Below are 18,067 nucleotides of genomic sequence, written 5' to 3'. Positions count from 1 at the left end.
TGTGTTTTAATCAATGACTGTGTCTTCATATGTCCAAGCAGGTCCATCTTTGTTGGAGGTCATGCTACTGGCGGATCCTGGTCTGTTCATCGGAACGGCGGCCGACCTTAATGACAAGGCGGCGTTGGCGGATGCGTCCGTGACTCACATCCTGTCCGTGGACTCTGTGGATCCTGGAGCTCTTCTACCTGAGGGTTGTGGCTATTGCAGTAAATGGATCAATGTGCTGGATGAGGCGGCCTCTGACCTCCTGAGCCACATGGACTCCTGCTTCCTGTTTATTCAGGAGGCAGTGGATGGAGGCGGCGCCGCGCTGGTCCACTGGTAAGGTTTAAAGGAAGCAAGTAGACGAGCGAGAACGCAATTCTAGGGTTTTGAAATGATTGTACTTGAGACGTGCTGTGTTTCTTTCAGTCATGCTGGACGTAGTCGCAGTGCCACCATTGTGACTGCTTACCTGATGAAGAGATACCAGCTGGGCTTTGTGGAGGCCTTTCAAAGACTGAAAAGCGTCAAGCAGGATGTGCAGTAAGCGTGTGTGTGTGTGTGTGTGTGTGTGTGGCCACTTATACAGGGCAAGCTATCTGATGGCGGCCGTGCTACTGTGTTTCAGGGTCAACAGCGGTTTTGAGGAGCAGCTGTGTCTGTACGAGGCCATGCATTGTGAAGTGGACACCTCTAGTCCTTTTTACAAACAATACAGACTGACCAAAATGACTGAGAAATACCCCGGTCAGCACATTCACACACACAAGTACCCTTAGGACGAGTTTTTTCTTCTTCTCAGCTTCTCCTTTGTGTGAACACGCAGAGCTGCAGCATGTCCCCAAGGAGATGTTTGCAGCTGACCCTGCTCTCTCCAGCTCATCTGAATCCTCCTATCGATGCAGGAAGTGCAGGTAAAAAAGCCAGCGTCACAATCTCAAGCCTTCCCTTTTGTCTTCATCTCACCTGTCGTGTGCAGAAGAACTCTGTTCCGCGGCTCCAGTCTTCTCAGTCACCAAGTGGGAGAAGGCGCATCAGCCTTTGCCCACAAGAAGTCCAGCAACCTGACTGGTAAGAAGACCCCCATTGCCCCTTACAGTACTTGTTCCAAAAGGTATTTCCGGCTCATTTCAAACCTAGCTTAGCCTTATTCATGCATGATCACATATTTTGAAGCTATATCATATGGTTGTTTTGCATTTGAACAGGAAGTTTTAAAGCGGACCTATGATACTTTTCCCACTTTTCTGACCTATAAATGTAGTTAGAATGTTGCATTCTGGGGTTAAAACATGCCAAAGTTTCAGATAATGAGGTTTGCACATTTGGAAGTGAGCCCTGAAAGAAGTTAGGGATGGCTATGAATGCTCGCTTTCAGAAGGCGTGGTAAAACTGGAGGTCTGTGATGTCACAGATGGCCGGACTTCCTTATATGGGCATGGCTGGAGGCCAGATACGCCCTCGGCTTCCCTGTTGACGAGGCAAGCGGGAAGCACAAGTCTAAGAAAATACAGCTGGAATAGGTGCAGATTGTGGAAGTGTGGGTTATTGTGTGTGGCTGCTCTATAGGAGTACACAATTCAATGCTGTGGCACTCTGCTTAGTGGTTTGTTTCTTCTCTTGTGCTCGGGTGCTGGACAGGTTCATGAAGCGCGGTCAGCATAAAGCTGCCATGATTGAAATACTCTCTGATCTTTGTACAGGAGGAGTCCAATGTACTTCATACTTTATTCAACCAGTGCAGTGGATGGAACAAGCACTACTTGGTGTGATGGATGGACAGGTACACACACACACACACACATGCAGCTACTAGTAGGATGCAGAGCCTTTGTGGCTTCTCACAGCTTGGCATTCATGGACAGGCAATAAGATCAGGACGCCAGGTTTTGGCCATGAGCGCCCTGGAGGTGTCATGGGCCTCTGAGGTGGGATGCTGAGCGACGACCCGGTGGGCGGGGTGTTTTTTTTTTTTTTTGGTCCCAGGTCAGGATCTCACCACCTGCATAGCTAGTGCTCCATTCCATTTGAGATGTTGCTGAGCATTGCTGTTGGAGTTCCCCTTGAAGTTCTCTCTGCTGTTCCCTCTAGCTGCTATGTCCTAAATGTGGATACAAGCTGGGCTCGTTCCGCTGGTGTGGAGATCAGTGTTCATGTGGCCGCTGGGTCACGCCGTCCTTTCAGCTGCACCGGAACAGAGTGGACGAGATACCGGCTCGTCAGTATCCATTTGGAAAGAAAGAAAAAGAATCCTAGTGGTGTGGATGTGGGCTACCTTCAAACAACTCTTCCAGGGAATGCTTCCGTGCTGAAATAATCACTCAAATATCTCCAAAATGCTAATAACTCCAATTTCACCACAATCCATCGTCCAAATGCACACCCTTCAGTTGAAGTATTTGTATACAGTATTACAGTATTAGTGTACAGTGCATTCGGAAACTATTCCCAGCGCTTCATTGTTTCCACATTTGTTTATGTCATTTGTTTATTCACTTCTTTGTTATTTTATTTCATTTATGGCCTTATTCCAAAATGGATAAAATTTATATTTATCTCCGAAATTCTACACACAATGTGAAAAAAGTTTTTTTATTGTTGTAAATTTATTACAAATAAAAATGAATAATCAATATTTACATAAGTATTCATAGCCCTTGCTGTGAAAGTTCCAAATTGAGCTGAAGTGCATTTTGTTTCCACAGATCATCCTTGAGATGTTTCAGTAGCTTTGTTGGAGTTTGATAACAAAATGGCGTGTAATTAAATGATGGGATGTCTAGATAGATGATAGATACTGTAGCTGTGTATGGATTTAGATGTGGAGTACAGCTGTATAAATTTACGTGGAAATACTAGAGATACTGCATACATATCCCACACGTAGCAGTGCCTGGTGGGTAGCTCCGTGTTGACTGATTGATTCTATTTGTAAAAAGCATGAATTAAAAAAAGCATTTCATATTTAATATTGTTGTACAATTCCATATTGGAATCACTTTAGCTGCTGATGGATGGCATCCTTTTCTTTACAAAACAAGTCAGGCTTTTCACCCCCCCAAAAATCTAAATTAAGTCAACTTTGAAGTGCTTCAAAATTGAAATGGTGAAGGAATCATATTTATACTTTATGAACTGAACTTTGAAGTAGGTCATGACAACTATACGCAACACCGATCATATCTTCATACTGCTAACTACCGGGGACTCCTCCGTGTGCTATAGCCAACAGTCATCGATAGAGGGCAGCATTGAGACGTCACGCATGGCAGCGCCCTCGAACAAAACAGGAAGAGGGGGAAAAAAGCAAGATGGCGTTTGAGGGGAAAGACGTGTGGCGTTCGTGTTGTGTGTTCTTCATCCATTCGTTCAACAATATGCCGTGGAATAGAGTAAATATCTTCCTCGGGCTAGCTTAGCTCGCTAGCTGCTAACAAAGAGACGCTGGAGTTAGCACGTCGCCAATAGATCAAGTGTGAGTGAAAAGTATGTTGAAATAAGTTGAAATATTTGTAGAGTTCCATCGATGGCGGAGTACAAGGAGGAGCGACAAGCTCAAGTGGACGCTGTTTTTGGGATACATGCAGCAGGTTTGTGTCATTCTCACCATCCGTTTTCTATACCGCTTATCCTCACCAGGGTCGCGGGGGTGCTGGAGCCTATCCCAGATGTCTTCGGGTGAGAGGCGGGGTACACCCCGGACTGGTGGCCAGCCAATCACAGGGCACATATAGACAAACAACCATTCACACTCACATTCATACCTATGGACAATTTGGATGAATAGCTGTTTTACTATTTTCTCTACCAGCACTTTTTCTCTCCATCTTTGTAGTTGCTTAAAATTGATTGCTTGGCCTCTTTTAAAGGAAAGAAGTTTGGGTACACTGCAACAAATGTTCCTGTTAAATTACAGTACAGGACTGGCAGCTAGAATCGCCAGCTTCAAACTGTTATTTTACGGTGTGCTACTGTGATCGACAACAACAGTATATTATTGTAAAAGTATTACAGTACTGTGCTGTAGAGAGTGTATAAACATGATAATATAATAAACTGTTATTTTACAGTTCTCAATGAACAACTTACTACTGTAAAATTACACTAACAATTTTCCTGCTAAATTACAGAGAATTTACAAATAATATAAATCACACAAATGTTTATTTAAACGGGCAGTGTCAACATGAATACTGAATACAATACAATAAGGATACTCAAAGAAACTAAAAACCGTTAGATGTCCCAGATAAACAAACTAAATAAATTCTTCAAATGCATGTAAGAGTCGCCACCTAACATGTTTTTGGAGTGGGGGAGAAAACCCACGCATGTGAGGTGAGAACATGCAAACGCCACACAGAGATGGTCAGGGTGGGATTGAACTCGGGTCTCCTACTCGCGTGGCTCACTTCCAAATGCAACCCTCATTATCTGCTTACTTCCTGTGTCCTGCAGATGTCAGCCAAGGACATCTTGGGCAGAAGGATTGGAGCTCCACGGTGGAGACACAGCCCCCCCATATTAAAGAAGAAGAGGACCCACAGCCTGCCCACATTAAAGAAGAGGAGGATCCACAGCCCCCCCACATTAAAGAGGAAGAGGAGGATCCACAGCCCCCCTACATTAAAGAGGAAGAGGAGGAAGACAGCGTCAGTCAGGGGGAGGGCCCAGTGAAGAGTGAAGATGATGAAGACAAAGGTGAAAGTGAGGACAAGAGAGAAGTGCCGTCTCGAGAAGGCTCACTAGCGGACGGCCTCTTAGCTCCGCTATCAGATAGCGATGACGTGACGTCACCCTCCCCTGACACCGATGACGAGGACGTGAAAGCCGATGGCGCCAACACTCGCTGGAAGTGCTCCCAATGCGGCAAACGACTGAGCAGCAAGTCCAATCTGATCGTACACATGAAGACCCACACCGGAGAGAAACCATTCATGTGCTCAGTTTGCGGTAAAAGATTCTCTCGGAAAGGAAGTTTGACAGTACACACAAGAATCCACACCGGAGAGAAACCTTTTCCCTGTTCAATGTGTGCTATACGTTTTGCAAGAACAGACGAGTTGAAAGTTCACATGAGAATCCACACTGGAGAAAAACCTTTTACCTGCTCTGTGTGTGGAATAAGTTTGGCACGAAACAATGAGTTGAAAATCCACATGAGAAGACACACCGGAGAGAAACCGTTCAGCTGTTCAGTGTGTGGTAAAAGATTTTCACAAAATGTACATTTGAAACAACACACAAGAATCCACACTGGAGAGAAACCTTTTACCTGTTCAGTGTGTGGGATGGGTGTCGCACGTAAAGATGAGTTGAAAATACATATGAGAAGACACACTGGGGAGAAACCTTTCAGCTGTTCAGTGTGTGCTAAAAGATTTTCCCAAAATGCACATTTGAAAACGCATAGCAGGATCCACACTGGAGAGAAACCTTTTACCTGCTCGGTGTGCGCTTTAAGTTTTTTACGGAATGAATATTTAAAAAAACACTTGAGGACACACACTGAAGAGAAACCTTTGACCTGCTCTGGCGGTACATTCACATACAGTGAAATACTGGGACTGCCCCAATAAGAGGTGCCTGCAGCCCCCTGCAGCTTGTCTGGAGTGGGCTCCAGCATGGATGGTTTAATGCATGGTTGAAGCTGGTGGATGCTATATGAACTATAGTGAAACCTCTGGTGTTTTCAGTTGGGTTAAGTTTTTTTGTACAACGATATGAACGCTGTGAATAAATTCATATAATTGACTAGTCTTTTGTCCTTTTTGGCAGACTGGACAAGAAATGCTAGCAATCAACAAAGGGATTTTGGGGGGGAGATTGGGAGCAGGCGTTCGCAACTGTTAGCAGGCCTGTTATCTGGTTATTGATATTGTTACATTGTTTTATATTGTTTACTTTATGTATTCCTCCCAAAACCGTTTGTCCAGCTTTATTCAGATCACGGTGTCATTGAAAAGCACTGTCTGTAATTGCTTCCTCCAGCCACCTAGAGGGCGCCAAACATTGGAAACGTACATTCATTAGCTTGCAAGCTTAGCTTGCTAGCTTACCCGCAAAGAAACGTCCGCTCGATCAAGTGTGAGTGTAAAGTCTTGTCATTGTGTTCAAGGTAGAAATACAGAGAGCGTGGACAAATAATTGGACATTTAGAAAATACGATGGCACAATTCGAGGAGGAACTTTCTTGAACAAAAGAGCAAAAGCGGCAAAATCAAATCCTGGACGCCGTCGTCAAGACGTCTCCACAATTTTTGTTCCACAGAGCACTTTTGTTTCATTCTTACGCCCACCAACTTTATATTTGATGATGAGGAAGAATATGTTTGTAGGATGGCGCATTGTTTTCTTATGATGTTGGTGACAGACAGCAGCAAACATTGTTAGTTTATCTAATTAGGACAGTACATATAAATTAATACACGAGCACAAGCATCACAGTAAATGTGCCAGAATTAGCTGCAATAATAATTTTATCTTTCATCCTAAGGCAAACACCATAAACAACCATTTGACCAAATGTAGTCTTATGTTCCAGTCATCCTTGGTTAACGATCTGGTATTGGCTCTATTGTGCGTTGTCTTCTCTATAAAAACTTTCAATTACCGATCCCGGACACACTAGAAAGCTTTCTACGTGGGTTAAGGTGTCCACAACCCCTCACATTGAGCATCATCGGTCCACTTTAACATAACGTGGGGAAACTAGGACCTCTAGTAGCCTGAAGGCGCAATTACCAATCACATTTGATTACACCTGAATTGAACATGAATTGAACATTTGCATGGGTTACCAACACACTGGAATAGCAGTAGCCTTCAGTCTCCAAGGATGGAAGGATCATCCAGATGGATCTTCTACCACCAGGACGCTAGATAGAGAAAAGCATGGATAGGAACACATATTGGACAAATTGGAATCATGAAGAAAATAAATATGTGTTATTATAACTTATATAACAGCACGTTCATCCCCGGACAAAGTGATGCTTAAGTTTTACTGTTGGATCCCAAAGCACATAAAGATGGTGCATTCAAGGGTGTTGCATTCATGGACCACCCCCTTGTGTTTGGGAGGCACACAGCGTTTGGGCCTCAAACAAAGACAGCCCATGTTAGCTTGGGACACAACACTCAGCGAGGCTTGTCAAACAGACAAAGCAACTGTTTAGTGCATGGAAAAGGTTTCTCTCCAATGTGTTTCGTCAAGTGTCTTTTCAAAAATTGTACAAAACTTAAAGCACACACTGAGCAGCTATAAGGTTTTTCTCCAGTGTATGTTCCTACAAAATTCATACCACACACGGAACAGCCGAAAGGTTTTTCCCCAGTGTGTTTTCTCATGTGTATTTTCAACTCATTTGTCCAGGCAAGACCGAGACCACACACTGCACAGGTAAAAGGTTTCTCCCCAGTGTGTCGTGTGTACTTTCAACTCATCTGTTTGTGCAAAAGCTGTACCACACTGAACAGGCATATGGTTTCTCCCCCTTGTGGACTTGTGTGTGCGCGTGTGTACTGTGAAACTTTCGCCGCAGAATGAGCACATGAATGGTGTCTCCCCTATGTGGATCTTGGTATGCACCGTCAGGCTCGCCTCGCTGGCAAACGCTTTGTGATTGCGTCGTCACAATCTGATAGCAGAGCTACAAGGCCACCCGCTGGTGATCCTCCAGTGGTCTCCATCAGCTTCTGTCATCTTTACATGGACACCCATCACTGAGTCCTGACCGATGCTGTGGTACTCTTCCTCTTTAATGGAAGCGGTCTTTGTCTCCTCGTCTTCTTCTTTTATGCATGAGGGCTGTGGCTCCACCTTGGAGCTCCCTTCCTGCTGCTCAGGAGGAAAATGTCCTTCACCGATGTCTGCAGGACATAGACTAGATCACCGTGATATTCTCCCGTGTCTAGCTGAACAACCGATGGAAAGATGTTCAACATCATGCCAGGGGTCTCAAACTCAATTTACCCGGGGGCCACTGGAGCTAGGCTCTGGGTGAGGCTGGGATGCATCAGGTTTAAAAAAAAACGCATTTATTAAAAATAGAATTTAAAAAAGTGTCTTCAATGCTTTTGCTTCTGCTATACCCTCCACTTTTTCAGTGCTTTGGTTCCGGTTTTCCACAAGAAAAGCTCTGATAAAATATTCCACACAAATATCTTCCTGGCACTAACCCGAGCTAGCAGGTCCTCAAACTGAGCCTGAAGTGCCGCTGGAAGCTGCGTCAACCAAGCGGAACTCCGGTAAGAAGCGTTGGAACCAGCCGAGCTCTGTGCGCCTCCAGAGGGTATCATAATCATCACCTCAGTTATAACATCATGGATGTTTGCCAGATGGTGAGCAGGGAATCTGGGTTCAATATCTGGTGTGGGCAAGTATGGTTGTTGATCATTTTGCTATTTCTCCATGTCCAGTACGTACCGCAATCATCACCTCTGTTATAACATCATGCTTTCTTGCCAGATGGTTAGTTCAACTGGTAGCACCGCAGATTCATGGTGCAGGGAATCAGTGTTTAATTTCCGGTCAGGACGACAGTAGTTGTTGGTCCTTTTTCTATTTCTCCAGGTCCAGCACCTATCATAGTCATCATCTTCGTTATAACATCGTGAATGTTTGCCTGCTGGCCAACTCCACTGGTTGCACCGCAGGTTCATGGTGCAGGGGGCCAGGATTCAAATCCCGGTCAAGGTTGCTTACAAATAATAGGCCGTTGCCTTCCCAGTTGACGATGAAGCACTTGCTAGTAGGGCCAAGGTAGACCTGGAGGATGCCTAGATGACTTTATGCCACAGAGGAGGAGACGACGACGAAAGACTCCGCCCTCATCATGACAGTGCTAGGGAAAGAATGTGCCTCAGAGATGTGTCCTGTTGGAAAAGGTCAACAAAAAAGTAGAAGTAGGCCGCGGAGGGGGTGGTGGTGAAAAAAGGGGCTGACGATAGATAAGGCAGCCGCTGTTTAAAAAAAAAAAAAATTACATCAAGATTTTTCTTTCTTAAACCCACATTCAAACCTGGCCGGGATTTGAACCATATATCTGCGGTGCTACCACTTGAGCTAAGCAGCTCACAAACACCGTGATGTTATAACGGAGGTGATGACTACGATAGGTGCTGGACCCGGAGATATGTTAAAACAAGCAACACCTCCACTGAGCCTCAACAGGTATTGAACCTCGATCCCCTGCACCATGAATCTGTAGTGCTTCCAGTAGAGCTAACCATCTGGCAAGGACCATCATGTTATAATCGAGGTGATGACTATGATGAGTAGCTGGCCCTGGAAGAATGTTAAAATGAGCAAAAATTACAGTCTGCCATGCAGGGTATCAAACCATAACAACAACATAAACAGTCTGCCCCACCATGTATTAAACCTTCATTCCCTGTACCATGAAACTGTGGCGCTACCAGTTGAGCTAGTCAACTGGCAAAATGCCAAAAATTGCCTGACTATACATCATGTCCAAATACATGCTTTAGTATACATCATGTCCCAAAAACATGCCTTACCATAGATCACATCCGAAACAAAGAAAGTTGCCTCACTATACCTCATGTCCAAAAACAAAAAAAAGCCGCCTCAGTATAAATCATGTAAAAACAAACAAAAATAGCTTTTGCTTCTGCTATACCCTCCACTTTTTCAGTGCTTTGGTTCGCGAGTATCGTTTTGGAGATGATTAGATGATTATATTGGCTTGATGAAAGTAAACATGTTGATCAACATTTAAGCTAACAGCAGCAATGTGTCTTTTCGTTAGCAACAATGTCAAAACAGCAGTGCATCATACTCTCTTTAGGAATATTGGCAATCATCAGTGAAAGAACCTGATTATTGTACACAATTGTTGAAAAGAGCATCCTTTTCTTTTGGTCGACACAGTTCCTCCTCGTTCTCTGCCATCTTTTTCTTCACACACGATCTTTGCATCGCTGTGTGCTGCTAACGTCCGCTATTGACGTTAGCAGACGTTTCTTAAGGATAGGACGTTACAAGAGGTGACGGAGCGTCAAAGAGTCTTTCGAGTCATCGAGTGGGTACAGAGGCTTGATTCATTGGGGGGAGTTACTACTGTAACGGGGCGGCCAGCGAGGGCGGGGCTAAAAGCCCACCGGTCTGCTAGTCCCACAGAGGGTGACCTATGACATAGTGTACAGGAACATCTGGCTAACCAATACAAAAGACCAGGGGGTAGGAGTTGGCAATACGTGGGATTTTTATTCTACAAAACAAAGCATAACAAGACAGCAGTGGCTTACTGAAACACAAAATTATAAATACGTTAACCACTGCAAACTGGATATAACAAAAGAAAAAGGAAAATTACCTTAAAATTACCTCGTCAGGAGCGATCGGCACTCCTCCACTGCAGGTGACGCGCTGATAAAAAGGAAGCAAGGTTCTATTTAAATAGACCGCCTGATTAGAGCAGCTGCGCACCGTGGCTGCCCATGATATGTTTGAGGGAGTGCTGGCCGTCGGACTTTTCAACTATAGCCGGAGCTGAGTCACCAAAATCACCCCATTACACTACATTATACTATTAATATATTACAGTATTACTAACACAAATTTTCCGAGTTAACTTATGTTCATTGTGCAAATGAACTATGCCGCGTTTTTATCAGCCACAAGAAAAGAGTTGGATGAGGCCCTTGTTGACATGGTTGTCAAAGATACACAACCCTAAAGCATAGTGGAGCTGTATCAAAAAAGAGGAATCGCCTCAAACCAAAAATTGTTAAGAAAAAATTATTATTGAATAAAAAATCAATGAAATCTCCCGTGTTCTGTCCAAGTTACACAAGCATCCATCTTCATACATCTTCCTAGTTACACAAGCACTTTCAACATTCAGTATTAATATATACTGTATATTTTATCTTACACTTTGTATGTGAATCATTTGGTTATATAATTTATTGTAGTACATAATCATTTCCAAGAGCCCAAACAGATCGGCATTAAACGCATCACACGTGAAGATACAGCCGCCTGTAATTGTATCCAAGGCCAGCAGGTGGTGTCGTTTGCACATCAATTCTCCAACCAGTTGTACGTCACCTTCGTCTTCTTCTTCTTTTTCCGTCTTCTTCTTCTTCTTTGTCGTTTAACGGCGGATGCAAACTATTCTACTGCAACACCGTCACCCCCCGGATAGGAATGGCTAGACCTTTTACATTTCCCCAAATGTTTTTTTAAATTTAATTGCACACTGGAATTGTACAAAACAGTACAAATAGAATGATATGAACATAAAAAAAGCTATTCTACAAAACAGTGTTAACACAAACAAAGAAAGGGATGTGTGAGGCGATGAAAAACAATACAGCTTGCCTGTCATCCTCCTCTTGCCCACCGCCTCCACCTGTTCCAGACGACACACCAGGACGGAGCTGGCCTTCATGTTCAGCTTGTCCAGCCTCTTCCTGTCAGCTGCTGTGATGCTGCTCTCCCAGCAGACCACACCATAGAAGATGGCAGAGGTCACCGAGGCGTAAAAGGTCGTCAGGAGACTGCAGCCTACTGAGCAAATGCGGTATGATTGATTGTTTAATAAGTGTAATAAATTCCCCAACATCTATACCAGGGGTCTCAAACACGCGGCCCGTGGGCCAAATGTGGCCCGCAGGACACTAGTTTGAGGCCCCCGCCTTGATATGAAAGTTTAATGTTAGTGTGGCCCGCGCAAGTTTGATATGGATGCTGTATGGTATCATGTACCCAGAAAAAAATATTACGTGATTAATGTTCATGTTAAAGGTTAAATAACTGTTAATAGTTATCCTCCTTATCCGTGTGGAAGTGGTACGTTTTTGGCTATTTAAGTTTAAAGGAAATAACTTGAAGGCTACCGTTTAGGTCGCCAGCTCTTTTTTTTATTATTTTTTTTATTATTTATTATTTGAATTTCTTTATTACTGATTGATTGATTTTCTTTATTCTTGATTTGTTTATTTATTTTTCATCTTATTTTGTGCAGAAAAATAAAAATTAAGATATTTGAGAACAGTGGAATGTTTTATCAGAGCTTTTATTGTCGAAAATCGGGAACCAAAGCACTGAATAAGTTTGTATATTTTTCTGTTTTTAATAAATACGTTGTTGTTTTTTTTTTTTGAAAACCTGGCCCAGCCTTGCCCAGACCCTAGCTCCAGTGGCCCCCAGGTAAATTGAGTTTGAGACCCCTGATCTATAAACTCTGCCATAGGGAAGACAATAACGTTTTTGGATATTCCTTTAGTTTTTATTAGTACAACCCCGAAGAATTCTCTTTTTCCTATCTTTGGGTCTCCACGAGCTGGGCTGTACCCGGGAATCACCACACAACAACTGACCTTTTTCCAGGAGTTGTTATATTGAATTTTTCCAATATGATTACAGGTGAAATATTCCAAAAATAGGCTGCACGGCGGACAAGTGGTTAGCACGCAGGCTAACCAGAGTGGTCATCTTCTCCTTGTCATTCTTTGTCTCTCCTCCTTCCTTCTCTCTATCCTCTTCATCTTGTAGTCCCACTTTGGGATTTGAAGGTGATGATAGTTCTGTGTCTGTTTGAGATTTTCCGGTATGAACGAAGGAGCCGGGGCCTTGCAGAGCCTGACCTTGGGAATGACGATGCCCGGTCGCACGCTGCTTCTCCTCAACAAATGAAGCGGCAGCAGACTGGCCCGCCTCATGGCCACCGTGGAAGCCGCAGCCATGTCGGTCAGGAGCTGAGGTTGGAGGCTGGCCCTGCGATCCCTCGCCTTGGGGATGAGGAGGACGCGTGAATTCTGGAAAAATGTCTTGTAGTGGTTCAGTCTGTCTGGGCCGAGGTGCTTCAGCTCTGCCAAGCGTTGTCTCCGGAGAATTTCCTGCACCGCATGACGCCGCTTCCCAATGCACGGAGGGCTTCCCGGGCACACTGTCCGACAGGCTGTGGCAATAAAAGGGCCGTTGAGGGCGGTGGTGATTCTGACCATGTGATCTAGAACGCCGTCATCCACAGGGTCTACCTTGTTGCTAAGGTAAAACCTGTAAGGCCAACAGGACAGAAGGTTGATGAAACGCTTCCAACAGGTCTTTGGCTCTTGAGCCTGGGCAACCAAATCCTGCACAAGAAAAACAAAGACCAGAAAAATGTCAACTTTTCATCCACAGCCTATTTCACTTGAATGCTACTTTGGAATGAATTGTAATACATCCAAAATGGTTTTGTCCGTCACACAATGAGTATTTATGATTGTTTGATTGAATAGAACGTAAAAGCCACCTCCAGCATCGGCCACTCCAGGTTGAAGGAGTCACAGAACTGTTCAGCACATGGCTTTAGCATGAGCTGATACATCAGGTATGCCGTCTCATAGCGGCCTGTGAAGAGAGCCCACTCTCTGGGCGTCATCATGCGGCCGCTGTCCCGGGCTTGGACGTCTCCTCCTGGAAATATAAGGTTGGTAAAGCGTGGATTACACAAACCCGCATGGTGCTTTGGTTTTTAGCTCCCTTTTGGTGTGGAGTTTTGGAGATTACCAGTCATAATGAGCATCCTACAGCAGTCGGCCCGACCCTGCATTGCAGCCTTCATCAAAGCTGTGAAGCCGTGACAGTTCCGCCTCTCCATATCCAGACCGGGAAAGTAGTTCAGCAGGTAGTAGGAGATGATCAGGTGACCTGCACAACACCAGGTGAGTCCTGTGACGTCCATTCATTATCTACTTCCTTTGATCTGTTTTTATATGTGATGGTCCACAACTTGACGTGGGGGATTTGCATGCTGGTAAAGTTGACATAGAGTATGAGGTTTCTCATGCCTATGATAAAGCTGGGATAGAGCATGATGTTTCTCATGTCTATGGTAAAGTTGGCATAGAGTATGAGGTTTCTCATGCCTATGATAAAGCTGGGATAGAGCATGATGTTTCTCATGCCTATGATAAAGCTGGGATAGAGTATGATGTTTCTCATGCCTATGGTAAAGTTGGCATAGAGTATGAGGTTTATCATGCCTACGATAAAGCTGACATAGAGTATGAGGTTTCTCATGCCTATGGTAAAGCTGAGCTAGAGTAGAGTATGAGGTTTCTCATTCCTATGGTAAAGTTGACATAGAGCATGAGGTTTCTCATGCCTATGGTAAAGTTGACTTAGAGTATGAGGTTTCTCATGTCTATGATAAAGCTGAAGTAGAGTATGAGGTTTCTCATGCCTATGGGAAAGCTGAGCTAGAGTATGAGGTTTCTCATGCTTTTGGTAAAGTTGACATAGAGCATGAGGTTTCTCATGCCTATGATAAAGCTGACATAGAGTATGAGGTTTCTCATGCCTATGGTAAAGCTGAGCTAGAGTATGATGTTTCTCAAGCCTATGATAAAGTTGACATAGAGTATGAGGTTTCTCGTGCCGAAGATAAAGCTGGCATAGCATATGAGGTTTCTCATGTCTATGATAAAGTTGACAGAGTATGTGGTTTATCATGCCTATGATAAAGCTAGCATAGAGTATGAGGTTTATCATGTCTATAATAAAGCTAGCATAGAGTATGAGGTTTCTCATGCCTATGATAAAGCTGGCATAGAGTATGAGGTTTCTCATGCCTATGATAACGTTGACATAGAATATGAGGTTTCCCCATGCCCATGATAAAGCTGAGCTGGAGTATAAGGTTTCTCATGCCCATGATAAAGCTGGCATAGAGTATGAGGTTTCTCATGCCGATGATAAAGCTGGCATAGCGTATGAGGTTTCTCATGCCAATGATAAAGTTGACAGAGTATGTGGTTTCTCATGCCTATGATAAAGCTAGCATAGAGTCTGAGGTTTCTCATGCCTATGATAAAGCTGGCATAGAGTATGAGGTTTCTCATGCCTATGATAAAGCTGGCATAGCGTATGAGGTTTCTCATGCCTATGATAAAGCTGGCATAGCGTATGAGGTTTCTCATGCCTATGGTAAAGCTGGCATATAGTATGGGATTTCTCATCCCTATGGTAAAGCAGGCATAGAGTATGAGGGCAGGTCATGCCCTGATAAAGCTGACAGAGTTTGAGATTCTTTGTTTACCTGCTTGTGCTGCAGTAATCAGGGCAGTGTTACCCTCATTATCCTGCCAGTTGACATCAATGTAAGGACACTGAGCCAGGGCGATGACCACATCCACGTAGCCATGGTAACAAGCTACGATCAGTGCAGACTGAAAGACAAAGATGACATCAAGTATTCACAATAAGTAGATGAGACTGTGACAGAATCTCCAATTCTTCCAGACATTCCAGCGTTTTGACTGGCGGGCGTGTTGGGACGGGGCTACATCATTGAACACCTGTGATTGTAATGGTCCACCTTATAACGTGCAGGGGCCCTTACAAACACATTCATGTTGTTTCATGGGCTCCACACCAGTGTGTGCTGATCTTTAGGTGATGAACACATCATTGCACACATAATGATGTTTGTCGCTAATTCATGCTAGTTCATTTGACTAGATACGTCCTTGTGTTTGATGAGTGTCTGTCTGTCAAGCTAACTGTGGGCTAATGCTTTCACATTGAAGAGTGCCATCCTAAAGCATGCTGAAGTGAGTCTGACTGTGCAGTTACGACGCCATCTACTGGACGGAGTTGTAAAGACAGGCAGCTGTGATTGCTCTTGGCACCAAATATAAAAAAAAACAGCCAAACCCTTCTGTAGCGGTCCAAAATCAGTTGTGGCGGGCTGCCACAAACTAATGAAGATATAGGAAATGCTGGATTTGAATGACAGCCAATGCTGCGTCTTTACAATCCCGGTCCTGTCTTTACTTGGTATCGCCCAAGCCTAGTTTCTATGGGAATAAGTCTTTGTGTTTTGAAACGCTGGTATGGTTTCCCAGGGGATGAGGTCAAGGACTTAGCAAGCCTGTTAAAAGCTGAGCCGGATGCCAAGCTGCTTCTCGACATGTCACTCCACCGTGGACACATCCCATCTGCTACCAGGAGGATTAACCTGCCTCTCTTACCCCACATGACGATTAGTTTTCCATTTGTCAAAAAGCCCCAGATAACATTTGCTCCAGAGTGCTCTTACTCTTCTGTTCCTGTCCGTCTCCTTCACTTCCTCCTCAGTCACTCCTTGCCTGATCATAATCTTGACAATGATGGCGTTGTTCTTGCAGCAGGCCTTAAAGAAGGAAATAGGCTCCGGGCTTGTGGAGCCATGATTGACACAGCCCACTGAACTGTCGATGGGGTAGAAGGAATCGTCTGAGGCGATGCTCCTTGTGTCCAAGTTATCCGACAGGGCCTCAAAGTCCAATTCCTCAAACTCCTGGTAGATATCATCCTCATCCTCCCAGTAATTCCGTGTGTAATCCGGTTCCACCTGGTCATATTCTCCTGGTTCCTCACCGGACTCATCGTCACCATCCTTGTCGATTTCACTGATGGACATAATAGGCGTATCTCCCACCTCTTTCTTGGGTCCACCCGCTCCACTTCCAGCAACTCCATTCTCTCTTCGTTTTCCAGCTTCTTCCTCCGTTATGAACACCATTTAATCCCTCCCTCCCCCCCACTAACGCCTTCGGACTGTGGTGTGATACCAGGGCATCTCCAGCAGGACCTAGAGCACATCCATTGTGGAGGATGAGGGTCATCACAGTATGACGTCACTGCACCTTCTGCCAATCATCCATCAAGAGTCCGAAGCAGAAGTCTCTCCAAACGCTGGCTATGACACGTCCCATTTCTCATCAGCCAAGATGAAGAGTCCCCGCAGCCACGCTTGGGTCCTTAAATGCTGACAGATGGCATGAAGACCATCAGGTCAGCTCACCATCAGGTCACCGTCTTCTGGAAAAAGGAGCTCCTAATAATCTTGGTGGAATATTGCAAAGTCCCCATGGAGGAATCTTGGACTCAGCCTTTGAAAGGCCAGAGGAGACTCACGGCCGCTAATCCACGGATTTACTATGTGGCTCCAGCCCTCCTTCTTCATATTTGCAGCAACATTCCTCACGACGACATTTTCTTTCAAAGGAAGCAGACTTTCGTTTCTAAAGTCATGTAATCAGCGGCAATAGAAGAAATGATCACGCTAACCCAAACACCAATGCTACACCTTCAAGTGGATTTTACAGCCATGTGACTTCATTTGCATACAGGATAGAGTAGCCACGCCTCTTCATCTCCTGATATAGGTATGATATACTTACATACCTGTCAACATTTGTATTCCTTGCCCCGGCCAAGAAAAAGTGGGATATTTCTGGGAAACAACACAGGAGTGACACACAGGGATGGAAACCGTTTTTTTGGGTTTGGTTATTTTGGCTTCAAAGGACTCAACAAACAAACAAATTCTCAAACTCAAAACAAATTAATTAATTAATTCATTTTCTACCGCTTATCCTCACGAGGGTCGCGGGGGTTGCTGGAGCCTATCCCAGCTGTCTTCGGGCGAGAGGCGGGGTACACCCTGGACTGGTGGCCAGCCAATCACAGGGCACATATAGACAAACAACCATTCACACTCACATTCATACCTATGGACAATTTGGAGTGGCCAATTAACCTAGCATGTTTTTGGAATGTGGGAGTACCGGAGTACCCGGAGAAAACCCACGCATACACGTGGAGAACTCCACACAGAGATGGCCGAGGGCGGAATTGAACTCGGGTCTCCTGGCTGTGAGGTCTGCGCACTAACCACTCGATCGCCGTGCAGCCCGCAAAGCCAATTTTGACTGTAAAAATATAATTGTATCAAATGTTTCTTGTTTATATTTACAGTAGATGCCCAATATGGAATACAAGAGAGAGACATCTCAATGAAAGAACAAGATCCAATCGGATTGTATGATTTATATTATATTTATATTTGGTAAAACATTACAAAAGCAAATACAAATGAAAATGTCCTAAACGGAAAGACAGGAGGCAAAGTGTGGTGACACCTGACATCGGACATTCCTACAGTATGCATTCCTGATCTTCTCACAGTTTGTTCAGGCTAGACTAAGCATCTGCCTGGGAGGGACATTCCTTTGAGGACAGCAAGAGAAGAAGCCATCCACGTCAAACGTTGAACCTTGAACGGAGGAGGCGGTCATG

At 44.5% G+C, this 18,067-nt stretch overlaps 3 protein-coding genes across 4 annotated transcripts; 2 read left to right on the top strand and 1 right to left on the bottom strand.

The window, feature by feature from the left end:
- The first annotated feature begins 41 nt into the window (after positions 1–41).
- dusp12 (dual specificity phosphatase 12) lies at positions 42–2,725 on the top strand. Of its 2 annotated transcripts, none has more exons than XM_058062156.2 (7): positions 42–324; positions 415–528; positions 614–732; positions 812–899; positions 968–1,056; positions 1,689–1,768; positions 2,077–2,725. In XM_058062156.2, the coding sequence occupies exons 1-7, from the start codon at positions 62–64 to the stop codon at positions 2,239–2,241; spliced, it is 918 nt and encodes a 305-aa protein (XP_057918139.2). In that variant the 5' UTR covers positions 42–61; the 3' UTR covers positions 2,242–2,725. The 2 variants fall into 2 exon arrangements, with proteins under 2 accessions (XP_057918139.2, XP_057918137.2); XM_058062154.2 differs by having other exon boundaries at positions 965–1,056.
- A 559-nt stretch (positions 2,726–3,284) lies between these two features.
- On the top strand, positions 3,285–5,741 carry LOC131109796 (uncharacterized). Its single transcript, XM_058062151.2, has 2 exons — positions 3,285–3,575; positions 4,444–5,741. The coding sequence occupies exons 1-2, from the start codon at positions 3,512–3,514 to the stop codon at positions 5,562–5,564; spliced, it is 1,185 nt and encodes a 394-aa protein (XP_057918134.2). The 5' UTR covers positions 3,285–3,511; the 3' UTR covers positions 5,565–5,741.
- Positions 5,742–12,132: 6,391 nt separating this feature from the next.
- Positions 12,133–17,059, bottom strand: ankrd33bb (ankyrin repeat domain 33Bb). Its single transcript, XM_058061653.2, has 5 exons — positions 16,044–17,059; positions 15,042–15,171; positions 13,511–13,651; positions 13,254–13,417; positions 12,133–13,092 (listed from the first exon to the last, which is right to left on the bottom strand). Exons 1-5 carry the CDS (start codon positions 16,506–16,508, stop codon positions 12,448–12,450), a joined length of 1,545 nt encoding a protein of 514 aa, XP_057917636.2. The 5' UTR covers positions 16,509–17,059; the 3' UTR covers positions 12,133–12,447.
- Positions 17,060–18,067: the final 1,008 nt, after the last annotated feature.

This window comes from Doryrhamphus excisus, linkage group LG2 (assembly GCF_037039965.1).
Source record: "Doryrhamphus excisus strain RoL-2023G ecotype Guam linkage group LG2, RoL_Dexc_Guam_v1.1, whole genome shotgun sequence".
Taxonomy (NCBI): Eukaryota; Metazoa; Chordata; class Actinopteri; order Syngnathiformes; family Syngnathidae; genus Doryrhamphus; species Doryrhamphus excisus.
The sequence above is the reverse complement of the archived record's forward strand: the minus strand, read 5'-3'. Positions and strand labels throughout refer to the sequence as shown.

Excerpts from the sequence above, each read along its gene's own strand:
- ankrd33bb (XM_058061653.2), bottom strand. The coding sequence starts at position 16,508 with ATGGTGTTCATAACGGAGGAAGAAGCTGGAAAACGAAGAGAGAATGGA. Across the intron at positions 15,172-16,043 it reads AGACGGACAGGAACAGAAGA|TCTGCACTGATCGTAGCTTG; the intron begins GTAAGAGCACTC and ends TTTGTCTTTCAG. Across the intron at positions 13,418-13,510 it reads TAGGATGCTCATTATGACTG|GAGGAGACGTCCAAGCCCGG; the intron begins GTAATCTCCAAA and ends TTATATTTCCAG.
- dusp12 (XM_058062154.2), top strand. The coding sequence starts at position 62 with ATGCTACTGGCGGATCCTGGTCTGTTCATCGGAACGGCGGCCGACCTT. Across the intron at positions 325-414 it reads GGCGCCGCGCTGGTCCACTG|TCATGCTGGACGTAGTCGCA; the intron begins GTAAGGTTTAAA and ends TGTTTCTTTCAG. Across the intron at positions 733-811 it reads AATGACTGAGAAATACCCCG|AGCTGCAGCATGTCCCCAAG; the intron begins GTCAGCACATTC and ends GTGAACACGCAG.
- LOC131109796 (XM_058062151.2), top strand. The coding sequence starts at position 3,512 with ATGGCGGAGTACAAGGAGGAGCGACAAGCTCAAGTGGACGCTGTTTTT. Across the intron at positions 3,576-4,443 it reads TTTTGGGATACATGCAGCAG|ATGTCAGCCAAGGACATCTT; the intron begins GTTTGTGTCATT and ends TGTGTCCTGCAG.